The following is a 7985-nucleotide window of genomic DNA, read 5'->3' on the forward strand; positions in this document are numbered from 1 at the left end:
GGAACTATAATGAGTATGTGGTGCAGAAATTTCTGCACCATTTCTGCATCTCTTGGCAGGAAAAATGCAACAAAAAATGGGTGCTTTTATCATATCTGTTTTTGGTGCAGATTTTTTTCTCACTCATTAGTATGAGTAAAATCTGCAGCAAAAAGGCTATAAGGACTTGTGCACACGTTACAGATTTGGTGTGTTTTTGCCAAGCAGATTTGCTAGCAAAACCTGAAGCAATCTTGATGCAAAGTGAATGAGAAAACTGAAGTGTCATGCACACGTTGCTTATTTATGACTTGGTGCAAAAAATAATCTGCAGCGTGTGAATTTTGTGTTTTTCACCATTGACTTCACTCAAGTGAGTCAAAAACGCAGGGCAGAAACACATAAAATATGCATGTTTTTGCAGCTGCGTTGAGAGATGCAGAAATGGTGCACACAGCCTAAAAGAATTGACACGCTGCAGATTTAAATCTGCAAGTCAAAAATAAGCAACGTGTGCACGAGGCTTCAGGATTCTCATTCACTTTGCTGGCATCAGGAAACCCATCAGGCTTTTGTGGGAAATCTATGCAGAAAAAAAAACACCACAAAAACATAACAAGTCTGCAATGTATGCACAGACCCTAAGACGCTGATTTTATTGCATAGCAAAACACTACCAAAAACTAATTAAAAAGGCACTGGGGGAACTTTACCTTAGCCCTTATTCACATACATATTCTGTGTATTTCACAGAAAACATAGCCGTTTTAATCAATGGGACTATTTTTTTTATCCTCACCATGTCAATTCCTGTTGCAGAAATTCTGCTTTTTAAATTACATTTTAATCTTTCATTTCAATGGAAAAACTAAATTTGGAAGTTAAACCTCTGCCTTCGTATTTGGTTAAGTTTCCGCAAGAAAAGACTCTCAATAAACCGCGTGGATAAATGTGGAGAGTGTGCGTGTTCTTTAGTTGGAGAAGTAATAAAATCCCCATCAAATACTCAACACGTGAACTTAGCCAGACAAATAAGCTGTGCCGCCCCACTGCCTCCAATATGCTTATTCGTGTTCATACAGGGGATCGCGTTGACATGGCGCTCAGTCTGAAAACTACCATAATGAATTTGTTGATGTTAACCATAAGCACCAAGATCCTTAGACGATGACTACCGGAGATGTGTCCTGATAAGTGGAGGGCTGCGACAGCACTGGCTTCATTACTATAAACTGTATCAGCTTCTTTGGGGCTTGATTGGAAATTGCCTTCAAGTTGTGCAGAAGATCATTACTCCAATGCAAACCCCCAGTTTGGAGATCATTAGGAGGCTGAGGACGAGTCCTGTTCCCTCTCCTGAGTCAGCAGCACTTGGAACTTAGCATGGATATCTTTGGGCAGTTTGCATCCAGTTCCCAGCCAGGATACTCCTATATTCAGGATTTATTGGACATTGAGTTCTACTCTGTAGACGACTTTAATCTTCCTCAGCAGAATTTGCTCCAACCTGAGAGGCCATCGTCCGTTTATGAGACAAATACTGATCCATACTGGTGGCTAGATGGCTTTACCATTAGCCCTTCATATCTCAATGGGAATGGCTCCATTAACTATGCCAATATTGAAGCCCAAGTTTTGACTCCTGGGTACAAAGAGACAGAGAAGCCCAGTTTGCCTATTCTAAGCCATGATGACATAATTGAAATGGTGAAACCAAATTACTCCTACTCGGCTGTAATAGCTAGGGCTCTTCAGAACGCACCTGAAAACAAGCTGACCCTACGCCAGATCTGTAACTATGTGGCCGATAACTTTCCCTATTTTACGAGAAAGACTACCTGGCAGAAATCCATCAAAGACAATTTGTCGTACATTAACTGCTTCAAGAAGGTGGCCAGGGGTGATGGTGACAAAGGTGAGTGGTCCTGTAGGGGTCCCAGCATCTATTAATTATTTTCGAGATTATCTGTGACTTAGGGCCCCGTCACACCAAACTATGCACCAGCGATCCCGATAACGATACGACCTGGTCAGGATCGCTGGTGAGCTGCCAAACAGGCAGATCTCACCAGCGATCAGGACCAGCGAGGACGCTGGTATCCAAGGTAAATATCGAGTAGATAAGCGCGCGTGGCACTTAGTTACCCGCTGTTTACCTTGGATATCAGCTCCCAGCGTGAGCACACTGGTATCCAAGGTACACAGCAGGTAGCTAAGCGCCACGCGCGCTTAGTTACCCAATATTTACCTTGGATTCCAGCGTCTGCTTACAGCCCTGGGAGCCTGCTGATCGATGGTCTCCCGCTGCCACATGCAGCGATGCGCGCTGGCCAGCGGGAGACCAACGATCAAAAAATGGCCGAGGACATTCGTGCACGATCAGCAATACTTGGTGGGGGGGCCGGTCGCTGATAGGTGTCACACACAGCGAGATCGCTGATGCGTCACAAAATCGTCGATCTCACTATATGTGACGGGGCCTTTATTGTTGCTGCTGTAGCATGACTTTCATCATCCAAATAGTTTTTGTTGAATTCATTGCGTATTTTTTTTTTTTTCTTGTGCATATTCAAAATGACAACCTATCAAAAGGATGGTGCATTTTTTTCCCTAAACTTTTTTTTTTTTTTTTTTTTTTTTTTTATTGCAACGTCCTAAAAAAAAATTTTTGTTTTTTAAATTTTGCTAATTCATTAACTATATTGTAAACTTTTGCAACAAATGGAAAAAAATTAAATCGGGTGGGGGGGGAATGTTGCAGTGTTTCACTTATAAAGGTTGTCCCCTAATTTTGCTAAATACTAGAAAACCTAAACTTATCAGTTAATGAGTAACTTAAAAGCAGAGCAGGTACCATCAAACCCTGGGAGCTGTAGCATCCTGCCTATGTTCTGCTTTGGCTTCGAGGTCCACCTTGGTAGGTTACGTAGCTCTGTGGCGCCACCACAGGAGTGATCAAATAGAACATTAAAATCAAAGGTTGTCTGTAAAATGCATGGACCTATGTGAGGTCATAAAGGTAAGAGGTCATTTTATTTAAGATTCCCATCCGCTTCTGCATCAGAGGATGAGCAGGATTGATGACATCACAGACGGTGCGTGAGCGGCACATCGAATGCAGCTAAGCTACTTCCTATCCTATCTTCTATCACCCGAATCTGTGATTAAAAGCAGAGCAGGACAAAAGCCGGACTGTTCAGCCATCTATCCATGGGAAGCTATATTGCTAAAATGCCTAGCTCAGGGGGGTTCTTTCCCTTGTTTATACAAAGTACAAGAAACTACAGCAAAAACCAAAGAAATGAGCCGGAATGCAAGTTGTTATACGTGTAATGTAAGAGTACGGTCACACTGTAGCCATTTCACAGAACAAACCCTAGAAGAAAATGAAATATCCTTTGTTCAAAAGTATTTACTCAGTGTTCTATGTATACATGTACTACTATTCACTTATAATAGGGTGTATATTCCTTTTTTTTTTTTTTGTTTTTTCCCCCCTTGGGTTTTGTTTTCATTTGTTACATTTTCAGCCAATTTTTAACTTTCTGGACATTTTGCAACAAAACAAGTTAGACGAACGTTTGCACTGTAACTTGTGCATTCCTTGGTGCCATAACATTTTACTCTTGTCCCAAATACATCGTGTTTTCAGAAATGTTGTGGAGGTTTTTTTTTGTTTTTTTTCTTCCACTAAATGTTTTTCAAAGCTTGAGGGTAGAAGGGGAAATAATAATTTAGACTTGTATTGTTGTTCTCACAAAGTTCCTTGTCACTTCTCTTTCCACAGGGAAAGGGGCTTACTGGGCTATCAATCCAAGCTGCGCCAATATCTTCAATAACAATTTAAAAGGGAAGCGGAAAAAGTGTAACAAATGTACTAAACATCCTAAAACGCTGGATAACAAAACGAATGTGCAGTCTCTTAAATCTGTCAGCCTTGCAGGATCTCCAGCAAGTAAAACTGCATGTTCTTCATTGACCTCTCCAGCTTTGGACACGAGTCCTTATTTTGCTAACTTGGCATCCACAGTAATTGAAATGAGTCATGGAGCGTCCACTCAGCTCATGGAAGACTTCTCGTCCTTCACAGCCTATTTAACCGAACTGTCTACTTACCCCAGTGATGAACACACCAACTCCTCGCTGCCTGGAGAATCTACTCCTCAGTTCAACCTATCTGAAGTCTTGACACTACTCAACCAGTTGGAGGAGGCTGTACCCTTCTCTCATCAGCCTTCTAACTAGGAAGCAGAGTTGTGATAACTTTTTTCTTTTACCCTGCTGGGTTCCCATTATTATGCTTTATTGTAAATTATTTAAATCAATGGAATCGACCAATGGTGAATAATCACTAACCTCAATCCTAGAAAAGGATATGATTGTTTGGAAGCTGCTTTCTTCTAGCCATTACATTAATGTGTTTGGACAATCTGCGGATGTGGTTGATGAGTTTTCATGACCATGTCGTAAGCAGTATTTTATATCATTTTTTTTTCTTTGTTTATGCACTTACACACCTCTAATTGTATATTAGCAAAACTGTGCAGAAGGTCTGACTTTTTATAGGAACCTTTGAGCCTGAACTTCCAGGTTGTGAGAACCCACCATGCAAAGTAGTATCCCACAACCCACTATGGCACCTATTGCAGAGAAGACCTTGGTTTTCGCCCATCGTTTACGAAGTGGTGACTGAACGGTAATGTCATTATAGCGGTCACTGCTTGGTACAGGATGTGGCACCTCTGATTTAATACAAAAGTAAGCTCTTATGCTGTTTTCACTGAGGACTGTCTTGGGAGGTTGTGGGATCCCAGCATGTAGAGCAGGATTGGGGTGATTTTGCTCTACATGCTAAGATCCCACAACCCAGGAAGTTCTGGCTAGACTTATGCTAGAAAGTTAGGCTCTGTCAGGGGACATAAGTGAGTGTTTCGCTTGCTTTGAATTTGCATCTTTACTAAATATCGTTAACTACTATTTTATAAAATAAAACAGGCAGCCCTGGCCAGTGATGCTAAACCTTTTTGTTTTTTTGGGGGTGGGGTGGGTGGGTTTGTTGTGGAGCTCAGGCTAAAAGTAAAATCTACTGAACTGGCACCATTCTTCTGCTGGTCTTCCTTCTTGGTTCTTCTAGTCGACCGTGTGGGCGTCACAGGATGAAGCGGTGCCTGTCTTGTATAACCCGTGTTTTAATCATTTAAATCTCTGCTCGTTTGTGGGTTTTTGGTTTTTTTTTGTTTTTTTTTGTTTCAGTGAGCCGTCCGATCAGTGACTGACAGGTTTCTTTGTGTAAGTGTGCTCGTAGAGAGAGCTGTCAATCACAAATCGGACCGCCCACTGGACCCAAAATCTCAGAGCAAAGGATTCAACCACAAGTTATACTGAACTTTTTTTTTTTTTTTACTTTCTCGCAAAACTGTACATCAATCTTCTCAGCTCTTCCTGATCTATAACGTGGTGTCTGCAGATTAGACAGCGCGTTCATGGTGACAGATTCTCTTTTAAAAGCACTTAACCCCTTATTAGATTTCTGTAGTCTGGTTGTAACCAATGTTACCAAGAATGATTCTATAAGAAATACCTTGGTTGAATCTTGGACCACTGTAGTTTAGTACGAGCATGTTTGTAAATGCAATGATCAAAAATTACCAGGAATGTTTTCTAAGCTGACTGCAAACATTGTAGACTTGATGAGAATTTTCTACTGAATAAACGTGACATTTCATCATCAAAATCTGCTTGTGACATGCAGGTTTTATTGGTAATTTCACTTTATGCATTGCTAGGTGTGAAGACTGAAATAAATTCTGCACAAAGATTAACATTGCGCGTTTCTTTAAATGGAGAATTGCAAACGTGTTAGGATTTAAATCTATATTGTCAAATCGAACATACAAAATCTCACAGGACTGCAGGTCTCCTAGTCCCCTGCTCAGCCCACGAGCCTTGCACAGGTGCATGTATTTCTTTGCATTGTTCTATATAAGGCCTCTTTCACACAGCTATATCTTCGCTACGTGTAATGACAGTTCAAACACGTACCGTAGACACAGTCAAGTGAATTGGTCTGGTCTGGACACGTATCATGAGTGTTTCCACAGACCGTGTGTCTGTGGGCAAGACACCCTGCCTTTATTCTTTTTATTTATTTTTTTTACAGGCCGCAAAACATTCTGAACACGGGTGACACACATGGATGTCATCTGTGTGACATGCACCAGCGCCAAGGAAGAAGCACTACAGTAAGCGCTGTTCCCTGGTGCTGAAGACGGCTCTCATCATTCTCCTCTGCTCTATTGGCGAGCAGGGGAGAATGAGTTATATTTAAGTGATAACAATGACAGCAGGTGGGATTTTTTGGAACTATTACTCCCATCAGCCTACACCTGCTAATGCTAATAGCTGCGACGGCAGGAGAGGCTGATAGGAGTATTAATCAGCTGCCCCCCCCCCCCCCCCCCAATTTTCTAAAACCAGCCTGGCAAACTATAGGATTAGTAATGGATAGGTGTCTTATAGATGCCTCTCCATTACTAACCCATGGACTTTATGTCACCTGACAATACAAAAGGTGACATCAACCCCACTTGCCTTTGCTACAGGGCAAGTGGGAAGAACAGGCAGAGCGCCAGAAGTGGCGCATCTAATAGATATGCCTTTTCTGTGCAGCTGTGAGCTGCTAATCTTAAGTTGGGGCTATATCATTGGTCCCTTACCAGCCTTAGAATACCAGCCCCCAGCTGTATATAGTTTAAAAAAAAAAAAAAAAAGTGTGGGGACTCCTCTATTCTTGATAACCAGCCTTGCTGAGAGTTGTAACCCCCAGCTGTGAGTTTTGCTTGGCTGGTTAGAGAAAATAAGGGGGAACACACGCCGGTTTTTTTTTTTTTTTATTTATAGCGCAAGAGCCGGCAGAAGAATACTCCATCAGGTGCTCCTACTGTCACTGTTAGAGGCAGCAGGTGTAAGCTGATGGGAGTAATAGTCCCAAAAGCCACCACCTGCTGTCATTGTTCTCACTTGAATATAACTCATCATTTTCCCCTGTTCTGTCGGCAAATAGTGCAAGCAGGTGAGAATGATGAGAGCTGTCTTCAGCACCTGGGAACGGTGCTTACAGTACAGCTTCTTCCCTGGCGCCTGTCCATGTGGTATTGATGCAGCAAGCAGTTTTCATTTTAGAATGAACAGTATAGTTCTCCATACAGTATTATGGGCACTCCATATAATGCTCTATGCAAAACAAAGGACCCCATATAATGTTCTAGCCCCAAACTTTTCATTTTCATAAGGTAATAGGACAAAATGGACCACTTAATTTGATTCTAGGAATACCCTAAATATGCTCAGAACTCTTGTTTGGGAAAATGGCAGGTAAGGAGCTCTATTGGATTTTTGCAGTGCAAAACTGTCTGGACGCCGTGTCACACTGGGAGAACCGCCAAGGTTCCAAAACAGCAGAATCCCTCACAAGTGACCCCATTTTGGAAATGTCTAAAAGAATTCCTCCAGGGGTGTAGTGAGTATTTTAAACCCACAGGTAATTCACAGAATTGTATAACATTGGATTGTGAAAATGAAAAGCTAGAATTTTTTTTTTTTTTTTTTTTTTTTTACACTAAAGTAACTTTTAACCCCAGGCTTTTGATTTTGAAAAGGAACAATTGGAGAAAATGGACATCAAAACTTGTTACTGTCTCCAGAGTACAGCAATGCCTGAAACGTGGTCAAAAACTACTTTTTAGGCACAATGCAAAGCTCAGAAGGGAAGCAGTGCCATATCGCAGTGCAGATTTTCCAGCAGTACCTCTTAAACCCCCCCCCACACACACACACACTCTTCCATAGTCGACCCCATTGTGGTGAGAATATTGATGTAAACAGGTTACCAGGATGCAAAACTCAGAAATAAACAGCTAAGCTATAACAGTTACCGTCCAGATGCTCTGTCCTATTTGGATATTTCCCAATAGGAGCAATGTCCTAATGTCCCTTGTGTGATGACT

At 41.7% G+C, this 7985-nt stretch overlaps 1 protein-coding gene across 1 annotated transcript; it reads left to right on the forward strand.

Moving 5' to 3' along the window:
• The first annotated feature begins 1239 nt into the window (after positions 1-1239).
• LOC141049693 (forkhead box protein I2-like) lies at positions 1240-5801 on the forward strand. Its single transcript, XM_073546341.1, has 2 exons — positions 1240-1894; positions 3767-5801. The coding sequence occupies exons 1-2, from the start codon at positions 1363-1365 to the stop codon at positions 4222-4224; spliced, it is 990 nt and encodes a 329-aa protein (XP_073402442.1). The 5' UTR covers positions 1240-1362; the 3' UTR covers positions 4225-5801.
• Positions 5802-7985: the final 2184 nt, after the last annotated feature.

The sequence above is a fragment of the Dendrobates tinctorius genome, unplaced genomic scaffold (genome assembly GCF_039654945.1).
Source record: "Dendrobates tinctorius isolate UK_male_01 unplaced genomic scaffold, ASM3965494v1 ptg000147l, whole genome shotgun sequence".
Lineage (NCBI taxonomy): Eukaryota > Metazoa > Chordata > Amphibia > Anura > Dendrobatidae > Dendrobates > Dendrobates tinctorius.

Excerpts from the sequence above, each read along its gene's own strand:
- LOC141049693 (XM_073546341.1), top strand. The coding sequence starts at position 1,363 with ATGGATATCTTTGGGCAGTTTGCATCCAGTTCCCAGCCAGGATACTCC. Across the intron at positions 1,895-3,766 it reads CAGGGGTGATGGTGACAAAG|GGAAAGGGGCTTACTGGGCT; the intron begins GTGAGTGGTCCT and ends CTCTTTCCACAG.